The 15,837-nt window shown below is 69.2% G+C and overlaps 3 protein-coding genes across 4 annotated transcripts; 2 read left to right on the top strand and 1 right to left on the bottom strand.

Annotated features, from left to right (window-relative positions):
• Positions 1 to 16: 16 nt before the first annotated feature.
• POLR1G (RNA polymerase I subunit G) lies at positions 17 to 1,434 on the bottom strand. The gene is made up of 3 exons (XM_065655254.1): positions 1,406 to 1,434; positions 823 to 961; positions 17 to 453 (listed from the first exon to the last, which is right to left on the bottom strand). The coding sequence occupies exons 1-3, from the start codon at positions 1,410 to 1,412 to the stop codon at positions 90 to 92; spliced, it is 510 nt and encodes a 169-aa protein (XP_065511326.1). The 5' UTR covers positions 1,413 to 1,434; the 3' UTR covers positions 17 to 89.
• On the top strand, positions 1,411 to 2,775 carry LOC136001032 (proline-rich protein 2-like). The gene is made up of 2 exons (XM_065655083.1): positions 1,411 to 2,124; positions 2,722 to 2,775. Exons 1-2 carry the CDS (start codon positions 1,411 to 1,413, stop codon positions 2,773 to 2,775), a joined length of 768 nt encoding a protein of 255 aa, XP_065511155.1.
• PPP1R13L (protein phosphatase 1 regulatory subunit 13 like) lies at positions 1,613 to 13,372 on the top strand. Of its 2 annotated transcripts, none has more exons than XM_065655144.1 (13): positions 1,613 to 1,761; positions 2,954 to 3,009; positions 3,104 to 3,222; positions 3,301 to 3,649; positions 4,168 to 4,266; positions 4,487 to 4,575; positions 5,036 to 5,390; positions 6,739 to 7,130; positions 7,593 to 7,730; positions 9,295 to 9,428; positions 11,089 to 11,255; positions 12,386 to 12,585; positions 12,922 to 13,372. In XM_065655144.1, exons 2-13 carry the CDS (start codon positions 2,955 to 2,957, stop codon positions 12,958 to 12,960), a joined length of 2,136 nt encoding a protein of 711 aa, XP_065511216.1. In that variant the 5' UTR covers positions 1,613 to 1,761; position 2,954; the 3' UTR covers positions 12,961 to 13,372. The 2 variants fall into 2 exon arrangements, with proteins under 2 accessions (XP_065511216.1, XP_065511217.1); XM_065655145.1 differs by lacking the exon at positions 1,613 to 1,761 and adding an exon at positions 2,044 to 2,102.
• Positions 13,373 to 15,837: the final 2,465 nt, after the last annotated feature.

Consider the following 15,837-nt stretch of genomic DNA (forward strand, 5'->3'; position numbering starts at 1 on the left):
CCCCCCCCAATCTCCGTTTTTATAACAAATGGTGTTTATTGGTGACACGGCATCTCGGGGGGGACACACACACGAGGACCCCCCCGGGGTCACCGCAGCTTCTCCCCTTTGTGCTTCTTCCTCTTGGGCGCCTCCCCGGGGGTCACCCCGGTTTCTGGGGGGGCTCCCGGTGCTGCCCCCCCCGGGGGTGACTCCTGGGGCCCTTCCGGCTGCTCCTTCGTCCTCCTCCTCCTCCTGGCCGGGGGGGGCCCGAAGCGCTGGGTGATGGTGATGCAGCCGCGGAGCGGGGGGGCGCAGCCCAGGGGGCCGTCGGGGCCGGGGGGGGCCAGGAGGAGGGGGGTACCGGCCCCCCCCGGGACCCCCCGCACCCCATAGAGCTGTGGGGCAGCGTCCCCGGCCTGGGGGGCCTGGAGCTGCACCCCCCCGGCCAGCGGCACCGCGCAGCCCTCCAGGCTGGGGGGGGGACAGTGACCCCAGTGATGCTGTGACCCCCTGATGTCACTGTCCCCCCCAGGTCCCTGTGTGTCCCCATGTCCCTGTGCCCCCCATGTCCCTGTGTCGTCCCCCCCCATGTCCATGTATCCTCCCATGTCCCAGCCCCCCCATGTCCCTGTGTCCCCCCCATGTCCCTGTGCCCCCCAACACATCCCTGTGTCCCCCCCCATGTCCCTGTGTCCCCCCATGTCCCTGTGTCCCCCCATGTCCCAGCCCCCCCATGTCCCTGTGCCCCCCCATGTCCCTGTGTCCCGCCCCATGTCCCAGCCCCCCATGTCCCTGTGTCCCCCCCCATGTCCCAGCCCCCCCACGTCCCCGTCCCCCCACCTCTCTGGGCAGAAATCGGCGGGCGCACGGATGAGCCAGATCTCGGTGTTCGGCCCCCCTAGGCCCCCCCCCCGCGCCCGGGGGGGCCCCGAGGGCGGCGCGGGCTCGAACTCGGGGGGGCAGCGGAACCGCACGGGCCCTGGGGGGCAAAACGGGGCGATGCGACCCCCGCGTGCGCCCAGGCCGGGGTCCCACGTGTGTCCCCGGGTCCCCCCATTTCCCCCGGGTCCCCCCGTGTCCCCATGTCCCGCCATATCCCTCCATGTCCCCCCATATCCCCCCGTGTCCCCCCCTGTCCCCCCGTGTCCCCCCATATCCTGTGTCCCCATGTCCCCCTGTGCCCCCCCATATCCCTCCATGTCCCCCCATATCCCCCCGTGTCCCCCCATGTCCCCCTGTGCCCCCCCATATCCCGCCATGTCCCCCCATGTTCCCATGTCCCTATGTCCCCCATATCCCCCCGTGTCCCCCCGGTCCCCCCATGTCCCCGGGTCCCCCCATATCCCCCCGTGTCCCCCCATGTCCCCCCGTGTCCCCCCGGGTCCCCCCGTGTCCCCCCGTGTCCCCGGGTCCCTCCGCTCACCCTCCATGTGTCGCCGCGCGCCCCGCGTGGCCCCGCCCCCGGCGGGCGCGCCCACCCAGCCGCTCAGCGCGGGAGCGTTTCCGCGCCCCCCCCCGTCCCCGCGAGGCAGTTGGTCCGCTCCGGCGGGGGGGCGGTGCCTGCCGCTGGGCCACGCCCCCCAGTGGGCGTGTCCGGAATGCGGCGCGGCGGCGTTTAAAGGGGCAGAGACCTCCCGGGAGCCCGCGGTGGGCGCGCCCGGTCACCCGTGGGGCCGCGACGCCGGGCGTGGGGGGGAACCAGCCCCGGACCGCAGCGAACACCGGGGGCTCCCCCGACCCGCCGCGACCGGGCGACGCTGGGAGGTGCCGGCGCTGCAGGTACCGGGTGGGGGGAGTGCCGGGACTCAGCCCCGTGGGATCCGGCCCCCCCCACACCCCAAACCCCGCGGGACCCACGTGCCGCCCCGGTCGCCCCGCCCACGCGGGACCTGCCCCCCCCACCTCGTGGGACCCCCCTCTGTGGGTTCCCCCCCGCGTGGGACCCGCCCCCGCCTCGTGGGACCCCCCTCTGTGGGCTCCCCCCCCCCCCGTGGGTCCCGCCCCCCCCCGTGGGACCTGCCCCCCCGCACCCCGGGGCGCAGGGCGCGGCCCCCCCGCGTGACCCAGCGCTCTGGAATTGGGCGGAGGGGCCGCGGGAACGCGCCGCCCGCACCCACCAGGTACCGGACCCGCGTGGGGCAGGTTCGGGGTGCGGGGGGGTCGGGGGCTGCGAGCACCTGTGGGGCCGGTTCGGGGCGCTGGCTGGGGGGGGGAGCACCCTTGGGTGCCAGGACGCCTGGGTCCGTTTCGCGGAGCGCTCTGGACACGGGGGTGCTGGGTGGGGGGGGGCGCACCCGTGGGTGCCTCGGGCTGATTCGGGCTGGGGGGGGGGCGGGGGGGATTGGGGTCCGGTTTGGGGTGCTGAGGGTCGGGGGGAGCACCCCTGGGTGCCCCGGACGCCTGGGTTCTCTCCCAGCACCCCTGGGTGCCCCGGACGCCTGGGTTCTCTCCCGGCGCCCATGGGTGCCCCGGACGCCTGGGTTCTTTCCCAGCGTCTCGCCGCCCCCCCCGGGGCGAGCTGGGGCTCGTCCCGTCTCCCGGGGGGGGGCAGCGCCGGGTGGGGCCGCCCGGGTGGGGCCGCGGGGGGAGGAAGGGGGGGGGGACACCCCACATCCCCCCCCACATCCCCCCCCACATCCCCCCCCACCCCCCGGGGCACCCACGGCGGGGGTCCCCCCTCCAGCCCACCCCCCACGCTGGGGGGGGCCCTTTAACATCGGCTGCCCCCCCCCGCCCCAGCGCTCTGCCCCGGGGAGGGACGGGGGGCGGAACCCGCCCCTTGCGATGGATTAATTACCGGTAATTACGCTGATGAGAGGCGAGCGGGTCGGGACACGTCCCCGCTCCGCGCGTTCCCAGGGGATCGGGGCGCTGGGTGGGGTTTGGGGTGCCCCCCCCAAATGGGGGTGTCCCTTCCCAAACGGGGGTGTCCCTTCCCAAACGGGGGCGTCCCCGCCCGTGTCCCCCCCAGGATGGCGAGCGAGCGGCTGCGCAGCGCCCAGGACCTGCTGGACCTCACCTTCCAGTGTGAGTGTGGGGGGGCTGAAAGTGGGGGGGGGGGCGCTTTAGGGGTGCACCCTGACCCCCGCCCCCCCCCCCCAATAACCTGCGCCCCCCCCAGCGCTGGCCATGCAGCACATGGACCTGAAGCAGGTGGAGCTGGACACGGCGGTGGCCAAAGTGGACGAGCTGTCCCGGCAGCTCGAGTCGCTCTGGACCGACGGCCCCGGCCCCCCCAAGGTACCACCTGGGGCTTGGGGGGGGCCCTTGGGGGTCACCCCGTTGCCGCCCCCGTACCCGATAACCCCCCCCTTGCAGGAGCCGTACAGCCCCGACCGCACCCGCTCGCCCCTCGGCCGGAGGAGCCTGGAGACCCCCGAGGTGTCGGGGGACCTGGGGGGGCGCCCCAGCTCCCCCCGGCCCCCCCATTACCTGCCGGGGGAGGATCGGGCCCCTTCTCCGCGCCCCAAAGTGCTGGCGGTGCCTTACGAGGGGCTGGGGGGTCGAGCCCCCTCCCCGCGCCCCCACCGCCCCTATGAGTTCTTGGGGTTCGGGGGGTCCCCCCGACCGGGCGAGGGCTCCGTGTTCTTCCCCGCGCCCCCCCCGTACGAGGCACACGGGCTGTACCCCTCCCTCAGCGGCCCCCCCGGGCCCTTCCGGGCGCAGGGTAAGGTGGGGGTCTCTGGGTTTTGGGGGTGCGGGGTGGGGGTCCCCATCCTGGCGTGTCCTCGTCCTGGGGTGCTGCTGGGCCCCCCCAAACCACCGGGGTTGTCCCTGTCCCCCGGTGTCCCCAGTTCCTTCTGGGGGGCTCCTGTTCCCATCTCGGGGTGTCCCTGTCCCCAGGTGTCCCCAGTTCCTTCTGGGGGGCTCCTGTTCCCATCTCGGGGTGTCCCTGGTGTCCCCAATTCCTTCTGGGGGGCTCCTGTTCCCATCTCGGGGTGTCCCTGTCCCCCGGTGTCCCCAGTTCCTTCTGGGGGGCTCCTGTTCCCATCTCGGGGTGTCCCTGTCCCTTGGTGTCCCCAATTCCTTCTGGGGGGCTCCTGCTCCCGTCCTGGGGTGTCCCCACCCTGGGGTGTCCCTGTCCCCGTGTGACCCCCCCCCCGGGGTCCCCCATCCACCCCCGTACCCCAACTCAAGGCTGTGGGTCCATTCCGGGGGGGTCACAGCCCCGTGTCCCCCCCCCAGACGACATCGTGATCAAGCGGCGGCCGCAGAAAAGCTGGAACGAGTCGGACCTGGACGTGGCCTATGAGAAGAAACCCCCCAGCTCGGGGGGCTACGAGCGTGAGGGGGGGCCCGGGGGGCACCATGGGGGGTTTGGGTGCTGGGGGGGTCTGGGGTTTGGGGGGCACCATGGGGGGGGTTGGGTGCTGGGGTGTCCAGGGTTTGGGGGGCACCACGGGGGGGTCTGAGGCTGTTGGTTTGGTTGGTCGGGGGGGTCCAGGCCTTGGGGGGCACCGTCCCCCTGCCCCCCCCGCCCCTCTGAGCTCTGTCCCCCCCCCAGGCCCCGTGGAGGGGCAGCCGACCCTGCGCCCGTCAATGGGACTCACACCCTGGAGGGAGTCGAGCCTGGACGGGGCCGGGGGGGTCAAGGTGGGTGCTGGGGGTCAAGGTCAAGGGGGGCGCTGGGGGTCAAGGTCAAGGGGGGCGGGAGGGGTCAAGGTGGGAACTGGGGGGTTAAGGTGGCTGCTAGGGGTCAAGGTCAAGGTGGGTGCTGGGTGCTGGGAGGTCAAGGTGGATGCTGGGGGTCAAGGTCAAGGTGGGCACTGGGGGGGGTCAAGGTGGGTGCTGGGAGGTCAAGGTGGATGCTGGGGGTCAAGGTCAAGGCGGGCAGTGGGGGGGTCGAGGTGGGCACTGGGGGGGGGCGTTAAGGTGGCTGCTGGGGGTCAAGGTCAAGGTGGGTGCTGGGAGGTCAAGGTCAAGGTGGGCACTGGGGGGGACGTTAAGGTGGCTGCTGGGGGTCAAGGTCGAGGTGGGTGCTGGGGGGGGTCCGGCCACCATCCCCAGGTCAGATAGGCCAAGACCCCCCCCCGACACCCCATTTCCCCCCCAGGAGGGTCCGTACGGGGGTCACAGCGCCACGTTACCCCGAAACTACAAGGTGTCTCCGCTGGCGGGCGAGCGGCGCCTGGAGGGGCCGTTCCGGCGCTCGGCCCCCGGCTCGCTGCCCCCCCGGGGGTGGCTCTTCTCCCAACAGCCCGTGTCCCGCATCCCCGTGCCCCCCCCGGGCGGGCGCCCCCCCCGCCACAAGCCCCTGCCCCTCTCCATGATCTTCAAGCTGCAAAACGCCTTTTGGGAGCAGGGGGCGGGGGGTCCCCGGGGACTCCTCCTGCCCCCCCGCGCCCCCCAAAAGCAGCCGCAGCTCCCGGCGCTGCCGCAGACCCCCCCGGCCGTGCCGGGGGGTGAAGGTGAGGAGCTGGGGGGGGCATGGGAGTTACTGGGGCAGGATGTGGGCTTGGGGGCCAGTGGGGCTCCCCTGTGCTGAACCCCCTGGGGCGGGGGGTCCATGGGGTACCCAGGGTGGGGGGTCCATGGGGCTCCCCTGTGCTGACCCCCCATGGCAGGGGGTCCATGGGGTACCCAGGGTGGGGGGTCCATGGGGCTCCCCTGTGCTGAACCCCCTGGGGCGGGGGGTCCATGGGGTTCCCCTGTGCTGACCCCCCATGGCAGGGGGTCCATGGGGTACCTCGGGTGGGGGGTCCATGGGGCTCCCCTGTGCTGAACCCCCATGGCAGGGGGTCCCTGGGGCTCCCCTGTGCTGAACCCCCCATGGAACGGGGTACCTGGGGCGGGGGGTCCATGGGGCACCCTGGGTGGGGGGTCCATGGGGCTCTGATGTTCTGACCCCCCGTGGCAGGGGGTCCCTGGGGCTCCCCTGTGCTGAACCCCCTGGGGCGGGGGGTCCATGGGGCTCTGATGTTCTGACCCCCCGTGGCAGGGGGTCCCTGGGGCTCCCCTGTGCTGAACCCCCTGGGGTGGGGGGTCCATGGGGTACCTGAGGTGGGGGGTCCGTGGGACTCCCCTGTGCTGAACCCCCCATGGAACGGGGCACCCGGGGTGGGGGGTCCCTGGGGCTCCCCTGTGCTGCCCCCCCACGGAACGGGGTCCATGGTGAACCCGGGGTGGGGGGTCCGTGGGACTCCCCTGTGCTGAACCCCACATGGAACGGGGCACCTGGGGTGGGGGGTCCCTGGGGCACCCTGGGTGGGGGGTCCATGGGGCTCTGATGTTCTGACCCCCCGTGGCAGGGGGTCCCTGGGGCTCCCCTGTGCTGAACCCCCTGGGGTGGGGGGTCCATGGGGTACCTGAGGTGGGGGGTCCCTGGGGCTCCCCTGTGCTGAACCCCCCATGGAACGGGGTACCCTGAGTGGGGGGTCCCTGGGGCTCCCCTGTGCTGCCCCCCCACGGAACGGGGTCCATGGTGAACCCTGGGTGGGGGGTCCGTGGGACTCCCCTGTGCTGAACCCCCCATGGAACAGGGCACCCGGGGTGGGGGGTCCCTGGGGCTCCCCTGTGCTGCCCCCCCACGGAACGGGGTCCATGGTGAACCCTGGGTGGGGGGTCCGTGGGGCTCCCCTGTGCTGAACCCCCCATGGAACAGGGTCCATGGTGAACCCGGGGTGGGGGTCCCTGGGGCTCCCCTGTGCTGCCCCCCCATGGAACGGGGTCCATGGTGAACCCGGGGTGGGGGTCCCTGGGGCTCCCCTGTGCTGCCCCCCGACTTGGGCGCCTCACGCTCCCCCGTGTCCCCCCCAGGCCCGGTCCGTCCCGCGCCCCCCGACTCGCTGCCCGCGGAGGGGGACGCGGAGCTGGAGCTGCTGCCGGCCGGGGAGGCCGAGGGGCTGGAGCGGCCGCTGAGCCCCACGCGGCTGCAGCCGCTGCTGCCCCCCGAGGCCCAGCGGGTCCCCGAGTTCCAGGAGGTCGCCCGCGTCCTGGCCGAGATGCCGCGGCCGCTCAAGCGCCGCGGGTCCATGGAGCAGAGCCCGGGCCCCACGCTGCCGCCCACCCGCTACCGGCAGCTCATCCCGCGCCTGCTGCACCGCGCGGACCCCCAGCTGCCCGAGCCCCCCGCCGCCGAGCCCCCCGACAGCCGCCCGGCCACGCACGGCCCCCCGGCGCCCGCCCCCGCCAGCCCCGCGCCCGCCCCGGTGAGCGCCCGATGTTGCTTGGGGACCCAGGCAACGGTGGTTGTCCCCTGGGGGGGACTGTCCCCAGTGTCCCATGGGCTCCCTGGTGTCCCCCAATGTTCCTGGGGGACCCCAGGCAATGGTGGTTGTCCCCTGGGGGGGGACTGTCCCCAGTGTCCTGTGGGCTCCCTGGTGTCCCCCAATGTTCCTTGGGGACCCCAGGCAATGGTGGTTGTCCCCTGGGGGGGACTGTCCCCAGTGTCCCGTGGGCTCCCTGGTGTCCCCAGTGTCCCCCAGTGTCCCCAGAGGTGGCAAACGGTGCCCAGTGCCACCAGACGTGCCCTGCAGGGTCCCCTGGTGTCCTCCTGGCTGCCACATGGTGCTGGGTGTCCCCAAGGTGCCCTGGGGGTGTCCCCTGGGTGCTGTGCAGCACCGGGTGCCCTGGGGCCGTCCCCGGGGCCCCCCTGACCCCCGGGGCGGCAGGAGCGCCGCTCGGCCCTGCGCGCCCCCTCCTCGCCCCGCAGACGCCCCGGGGCCCGTGTGCGCCTGGACCCCCTGGTGCTGCTGCTGGACGCGGCGCTGAGCGGGGAGCTGGACGTGGTGCAGCAGGCGGTGGCCGAGGTGACAGGGGGTCAGGGACATGGGGACAGGGGGACAGGGATGGGACAGGGACAGGGGAGCTGGACGTGGTGCAGCAGGCAGTGGCCGAGGTGACAGGGGGACAGGGACATGGGGACATGGGGACAGGGATGGGACAGGGACAGGGGAGCTGGACGTGGTGCAGCAGGCGGTGGCCGAGGTGACAGGGGGACAGGGACATGGGGACATGGGGACAGGGATGGGACAGGGACAGGGGAGCTGGACGTGGTGCAGCAGGCGGTGGCCGAGGTGACAGGGGGACAGGGACATGGGGACATGGGGACAGGGATGGGACAGGGACAGGGGAGCTGGACGTGGTGCAGCAGGCGGTGGCCGAGGTGACAGGGGGACAGGGACAGGGGGACAGGGATGGGACAGGGGGACAAGGACAGGGGAGCTGGACGTGGTGCAGCAGGCGGTGGCCGAGGTGACAGGGACAGGGGGACAGGGATGGGACAGGGACAGGGGGACAGGGATGGGACAGGGGAGCTGGACGTGGTGCAGCAGGCGGTGGCCGAGGTGACGGGGACAGGGGGACAGGGATGGGACAGGGACATGGGGACAGGGATGGGACAGGGGAGCTGGACGTGGTGCAGCAGGCGGTGGCCGAGGTGACAGGGGGACAGGGACATGGGGACAGGGGGACAGGGATGGGACAGGGACAGGGGAGCTGGACGTGGTGCAGCAGGCGGTGGCCGAGGTGACAGGGGGACAGGGACATGGGGACAGGGATGGGACAGGGACAGGGGAGCTGGACGTGGTGCAGCAGGCGGTGGCCGAGGTGACAGGGGGACAGGGACATGGGGACAGGGACATGGGGACAGGGATGGGACGGGACAGGGACAGGGGAGCTGGACGTGGTGCAGCAGGCGGTGGCCGAGGTGACAGGGACATGGGGACAGGGACATGGGGACAGGGATGGGACAGGGGAGCTGGATGTGGTGCAGCAGGCGGTGGCCGAGGTGACAGGGGGACAGGGATATGGGGACAGGGACATGGGGACAGGGATGGGACAGGGACAGGGGAGCTGGACGTGGTGCAGCAGGCGGTGGCCGAGGTGACGGGGACAGGGACATGGGGACAGGGACATGGGGACAGGGATGGGACAGGGGAGCTGGACGTGGTGCAGCAGGCGGTGGCCGAGGTGACGGGGACAGGGACATGGGGACAGGGACATGGGGGCAGGGATGGGACAGGGGGACAAGGACAGGGGAACTGGACGTGGTGCAGCAGGCGGTGGCCGAGGTGACAGGGACATGGGGGCAGGGATGGGACAGGGGGACAAGGACAGGGGAGCTGGACGTGGTGCAGCAGGTGGTGGCCGAGGTGACGGGGACAGGGACAGGGATGGGACAGGGACAGGGGGACAGGGATGGGACAGGGGGACAGGGACAGAGACATGGGGACAGGGATGGGACAGGGACAGGGGAGCTGGACGTGGTGCAGCAGGTGGTGGCCGAGGTGACGGGGACAGGGGGACAGGGATGGGACAGGGGGACAGGAGCTGGCAGGGGGTGACAGGGGGTGACGCTGGTGTCCCCCCCAGCTGAACGACCCCAGCCAGCCCAACGCCGAGGGCATCACCGCGCTGCACAACGCCATCTGCGGGGCCAACTACGGCATCGTGGATTTCCTCATCGCCAGCGGCGCCGACGTCAACTCCCCCGACAGCCACGGATGGTGCGGGGGGCCCCGAAACCGGCTGGGGGGGACCCCGAAATGGGCTGGGGGGGATGGGGGACGCCACAGCCACAGCTGGTGGGATGGGGATGGGGACCCCAATAGTCCCTGTGACTGGGGACCCCAATAATCCTTATGACTGGGGATGGGGACCCCTGTAACCCTTGTGACTGGGGACCCCAATAATCCCTGTGACTGGGGACCCCAATAATCCTTATGACTGGGGATGGGGACCCCTAATAATCCCTGTGACTGGGGATGGGGACCCCAATAGTCCCTGTGACTGGGGAACCCCTGTAACCCTTGTGACTGGGGACCCCAATAGTCCCTGTGACTGGGGATGGGGACCCCAATAATCCCTGTGACCGGGGACCCCAATAACCCTTGTGACTGGGGATGGGGACCCCAATAACCCTGTGACTGGGGACCCCAATAACCCTTGTGACTGGGGATGGGGACCCCAATAATCCCTGTGACTGGGGACCCCAATAACCCTTGTGACTGGGGATGGGGACCCCAATAACCCTTGTGACTGGGGACCCCAATAATCCTTATGACTGGGGATGGGGACCCCAATAATCCCTGTGACTGGGGACCCCAATAACCCTTGTGACTGGGGATGGGGACCCCAATAATCCCTGTGACCGGGGACCCCAATAACCCTTGTGACTGGGGATGGGGACCCCAATAACCCTGTGACTGGGGACCCCAATAACCCTTGTGACTGGGGATGGGGACCCCAATAATCCCTGTGACTGGGGACCCCAATAACCCTTGTGACTGGGGATGGGGACCCCAATAACCCTTGTGACTGGGGACCCCAATAACCCCTGTGACTGGGGACCCCAATAATCCTTATGACTGGGGATGGGGACCCCAATAATCCCTGTGACTGGGGACCCCAATAATCCTTATGACTGGGGATGGGGACCCCAATAACCCTTGTGACCGGGGACCCCCAATAATCCCTGTGACTGGGGACTCCAATAACCCTTGTGACTGGGGATGGGGACCCCAATAATCCCTGTGACCGGGGACCCCTAATAACCCTTGTGACTGGGGACCCCAATAGTCCCTGTGACTGGGGATGGGGACCCCAATAATCCCTGTGAATGGGGACCCCAATAACCCTTGTGACTGGGGATGGGGACCCCAATAATCCCTGTGACTGGGGACCCCTAATAACCCTTGTGACTGGGGACCCCAATAACCCTTGTGACTGGGGACCCCAATAGTCCCTGTGACTGGGGATGGGGACCCCAATAATCCCTGTGACTGGGGACCCCTGTAACCCCTGTGACTGGGGATGGGGACCCCAATAACCCTTGTGACCGGGGACCCCCAATAATCCCTGTGACTGGGGACCCCAATAACCCTTGTGACTGGGGATGGGGACCCCAATAACCTTTGTGACCAGGGACCCCTAATAATCCCTGTGACTGGGGACCCCAATAACCCTTGTGACTGGGGATGGGGACCCCAATAACCTTTGTGACCAGGGACCCCTAATAATCCCTGTGACCGGGGACCCCAATAACCCTTGTGACTGGGGACCCCAGTACAGCCCCTGGGGGTGGGGATGGACATGGGACCCCCACCCCCAGGACACTGGGGGTCCCGGGGGTGCTCACCCCCTGACCCCCCATTGCGGCGGTTCCAGGACCCCCCTGCACTGCGCGGCCTCGTGCAACGACACGAGCGTGTGCGTGGCCCTCGTGCGCCACGGGGCCGCCGTGTTCGCCACCACCAGCAGCGACGGCAGCCTGGCCGTGGAGAAGTGTGACCCCTACCGCGAGGGCTACGCCGACTGCTACAACTACCTCACCGGTACCGGGGGAACTGGGGACACTGGGGGAACTGGGGACACCAGGGGCACTGGGGACACCAGGGGAACTGGGGACACCGGGGGAACTGGGGACACTGGGGGCGCTGGGGACACTGGGGGAACTGGGGACACTGGGGGCGCTGGGGACACTGGGGGCGCTGGGGACACTGGGGGAACTGGGGGCACTGGGGGAACTGGGGGCACTGGGGTTACTGGGGGCTCTGGAGACACTGGGGTTACTGGGGGAACTGGAGTTACTGGGGACACTGAGGTTACTGGGGGCTCTGGGGATACTGGGGGCACTGGGTCACTGGGGGCTCTAGCGGTTCTGGGGTTACTGGGGGACACTGGGGTTACTGGGGATACTGGAGGCACTGGGACATTGAGGGCTCTGGGGACACGGGGGTTACCGGGGGCACTGAGGTTACTGGGGGCAGTGGGGTTACTGGGGGCACTGGGACACTGGGGGCTCTAGCGGTTCTGGGGACACTGAGGTTACTGGGGGCACTGGGACACTGGGGGCTCTAGCGGTTCTGGGGGCTCTGGGGACACTGGGGTTACTGGGGGAACTGGGGTTGCTGGGGACACTGGGGGGACTGGGGACACTGGGGGCTCTAGTGGTTCTGGGGACACTGGGGTTACTGGGGACACTGAGGTTACTGGGGGCACTGGGGTTACTGGGGGCACTGGGACACTGGGGGCTCTAGCGGTTCTGGGGACACTGGGGGACACTGGGGTTACTGGGGGCACTGAGGTTACTGGGGATACTGGGGGCACTGGGACATTGGGGGCTCTGGGGACACTGGGGTTACTGGGGACACTGGGGTTACTGGGGGCACTGAGGTTACTGGGGGAACTGGGGATACTGGGGGCACTGGGACACTGGGGGCTCTAGCGGCTCTGGGGGCTCTGGGGACACTGGGGTTACTGGGGGAACTGGGGTTACTGGGGACACTGAGGTTACTGGGGGCTCTAGCGGTTCTGGGGTTACTGGGGACACTGGGAGCCCTGGGGGCACTGCGGATACTGACCCCCCTTGGCCCCCCCAGAGGTGGAGCAGAGCATGGGGGTGCTGGGGGGGCACTAGGGGTGCTGGGGGGCTCTGGGGGGCTCATCCTGTGCCGTCCCCCAGAGGTGGAGCAGAGCATGGGGGTGCAGAACAGCGGGGTCGTGTACGCGCTCTGGGACTACAGCGCCGAGCTGGGGGACGAGCTGTCGTTCCGGGAGGGGGAGCCCGTCACCGTCCTGCGCCGGCCCCCCCACGACGAGCTCGACTGGTGGTGGGGGTCCCTGTACGGCCACGAGGGATACGTGCCCAGGAACTACTTCGGGGTGAGCGGCCAGGGACCCGGGGGGGCCACGGACACCCCACAGCCCTGGGGGGCGCCCACAGCACCCACCGACACCCCACGGCCCCCACCCCACAGCCCCCACCCCACAGCACCCACAGACACCCCACGGCCCTGGGGGGCACCCACAGTGCCCATGGCTATTGGGGGGGGGGAATCCAGGGGGACCCACGGCCACCCCACAGCCCCGGGGGGGTCCCACAGCACCCATGGCCCCCCCCAACCCCCCCATGGCCCTGAGGGTGGATCTCGTGACCCCCCGTGACTCCCCCTGTGACCCCCCCCGTGACCCCCCCCGTGACCCCCCGTCCCTCTCCAGCTCTTCCCCAGGGTGCGGCCGCAGCGCAAGAAGGTCTGAGGGGGGGGCTGAGGACACGGGGGGGCCCTGAGCCGGCCCTGCCCCCCCCAGCCGCTGGGACCCCCCCGGCGCGTCCTCAGCTGCCCCCCCATCCCGTCCCCCACATCGGGGCTGAGGGTGACACGGGTGGGGGTGACACATGTGGGTGACCCTGCATCACCCTGGGGGGTGACACGGGTGGGGACCCCTCGTTTGGGGGTGGAGTCGGGGGGGACACGTCGCGTCAGCCGGGGGGGGTTGACGTGGGCGCTGAGCCGCCCCCAGGGCTCCGTGCCCCCTCATCCTTCCTCATCCTTCCTCATCCTTCCTCATCCTCCTCATCCTCCTCCCCAATGCCCCCCCCTCCCCGATGCCCCCCCCGCCCCCGGGCGCTTGTAGGAACTGTAGGTGCAGCCCCTAATAAAGAGACGGTCGAGCCCTCGTTTGGTGTTTTCTCTATAAACCGAGTTTTGGAGCGGAGGGTTTGGCCATGGTGTTCATGCTTTAGACTTTTGGTGCGTCCCCCCCGATGAATTTAAGAGTCCCGTAAAGGCCTTGAAGAGAATCGGAATATTCCGTTGTATTCTGTGGAGGGGTGGGGGGCACCTCGTGCTGCTCCAGCGGGAGCCGTGTGTTGTTTTAACACCGGAGGTGAAACGGCGTCACCGTCGGGCGCTGGAAGGGCTGGGCCAAGAGCAGGACGCCCGTCAGGCCCAGGAGCAGGTAGGCTGGGGGGAGAGGATGGTGAGAGGTCAACCCAACACAACCCAACTCAACCTTGCTCAATCCTACCCGACTCAGCTCAACCCGACCCCGCCCGACCCCACCCAACCCCACCCAACTCCACCCCAACCCAACTCAACTTTACTCAATCCAACCTGACTCAGCTCAACTCAACCCAACTCAGCTCAACCCAACTCAGCCCAACCCAACTCTACTCAACCCAACTCAGCCCAACCCAACTCTACTCAACCCAACTCAGCCCAACCCAACTCTACTCAACTCAGCCCAAGTCACTCAGCCCAACTCAATGCAACACAACTCAACCCAGCCCAACTCACTCGATTCAATTTAACCCATCTCAACTCAATCCAACCCAACTCCGCCCAACTCAACCCAACCCAGCTCTACTCAATGCAACACAACTCAACTCACTCAACCCAACCCAACTCAACTCAACCCATCTCACTCAATTCAATTCAACCCATCTCAACTCAATCCAACCCAAACAAACCCAACTCTACTCAACCCAACTCAACTCAGCCCATGTCAACCCAAGCCAACTCAGCCCAACTCAACTCAACCTAACTCAACTGTCAAGACGGGCAGCCCCACCTTCCCAAACCACGCCCCCATCTCAAGCCACGCCCCCAGCTGCTGCAGCCCCGCGGGTGGCCGCTAGGGGGCGCCAGCACCGAGGGATTTTGGGGACATCGGGATGGCCGGGAGGGGGCAGGACTTCTTGACCAGTTTGGGGGGGTCCCCGCCCAGTTTTGGGGGGTCCCTGCCCAGTCGGGGGGGGGTCCTTCCTCCCCCCAAGGCTGTGACGCCAGATGCCAGTGAGTCACACCGGGGGTGACACATGTGACACACCAGGACACGCTGGGCACACCCTGGGGGGGATGTTTTGTGTGTGTCCCCCCCGCGTCTGAGGACGCGCTTGGGGACCATGGGGACAATGTGTGTCCATGTCCCTGCACGGTGGCATCCCTGTCCCCACGTGTCCTTGCAATGTCCCATCCCTGTCCCCACATGTCCCTGCACAGTGACATCCCTGTCCCCGCTTACCTGGCCGTGGTGACATCCCTGTCCCCATGTGTCCCTGCAATGTCCCATCCTTGTCCCCATGTGTCCTTGTCCCCGCTTACCTGGCCGTGGTGACATCCCTGTCCCCTGCAATGTCCCATCCCTGTCCCCAGTGTCCCTGTCCGTGCTTACCTGGCCGTGGTGACATCCCTGTCCCCATGTGTCCCTGCAATGTCCCATCCTTGTCCCCATGTGTCCTTGTCCCCGCTTACCTGGCCGTGGTGACATCCCTGTCCCCTGCAATGTCCCATCCCTGTCCCCAGTGTCCCTGTCCGTGCTTACCTGGCCGTGGTGACATCCCTGTCCCCACGTGTCCCTGTCCCCACTTACCTGGCCATGGTGACATCTCTGTCCCCACGTGTCCCTGTCCCCATTTACCTGGCCGTGCTGACATCCGTGTCCCCACGTGTCCTTGCGATGTCCCATCCCTGTCCCCACGTGTCCCTGTCCCCACTTACCTGGCCATGGTGACATCTCTGTCCCCACGTGTCCCTGTCCCCATTTACCTGGCCGTGCTGACATCCCTGTCCCCACGTGTCCTTGCAATGTCCCATCCCTGTCCCCACGTGTCCCTGTCCCCACTTACCTGGCCATGGTGACATCCCTGTCCCCACGTGTCCCTGTCCCCACTTACCTGGCTGTGGTGACACCCCTGTCCCCTGCAATGTCCCATCCCCGTCCCTGGACCTCAGCCCGCGGTGCCACCCCCGTCGTGTCCCCCCCGGCCCCCCGGTCCCCTTGTCCCTTCCTGGCGCCCCCGTTTCCGTCCCCGCCGCCGCCGTCCCCTTCCCACGACACGGGGGGGTGACACGGTGACCCTGGCCCTGCCGGGGCCACTTATTTTTAGTCCTCGCTCCTTCCTGGCCGGATCCGGCCTATTTTTGTCACCAAGGGGGGGGTGACAACGGACACAGTGGCCCCATCCACGTCCCGTGTCCCCCCCCGGATGCGGCTGAGACCCGAGGAGTGGGTGACAACGGGCGGTGGCAAAGGGACACGGGGGGTGGCAGAAGGGGCACGGCGGTGGCCGCGTCCTGTGTCACCCCCCCTCTGTCTTTTGTCGCCGGGGGGGGGGGACACACGAGGTGTCAC

Source organism: Caloenas nicobarica, chromosome 37 (assembly GCF_036013445.1).
Source record: "Caloenas nicobarica isolate bCalNic1 chromosome 37, bCalNic1.hap1, whole genome shotgun sequence".
NCBI lineage: Eukaryota > Metazoa > Chordata > Aves > Columbiformes > Columbidae > Caloenas > Caloenas nicobarica.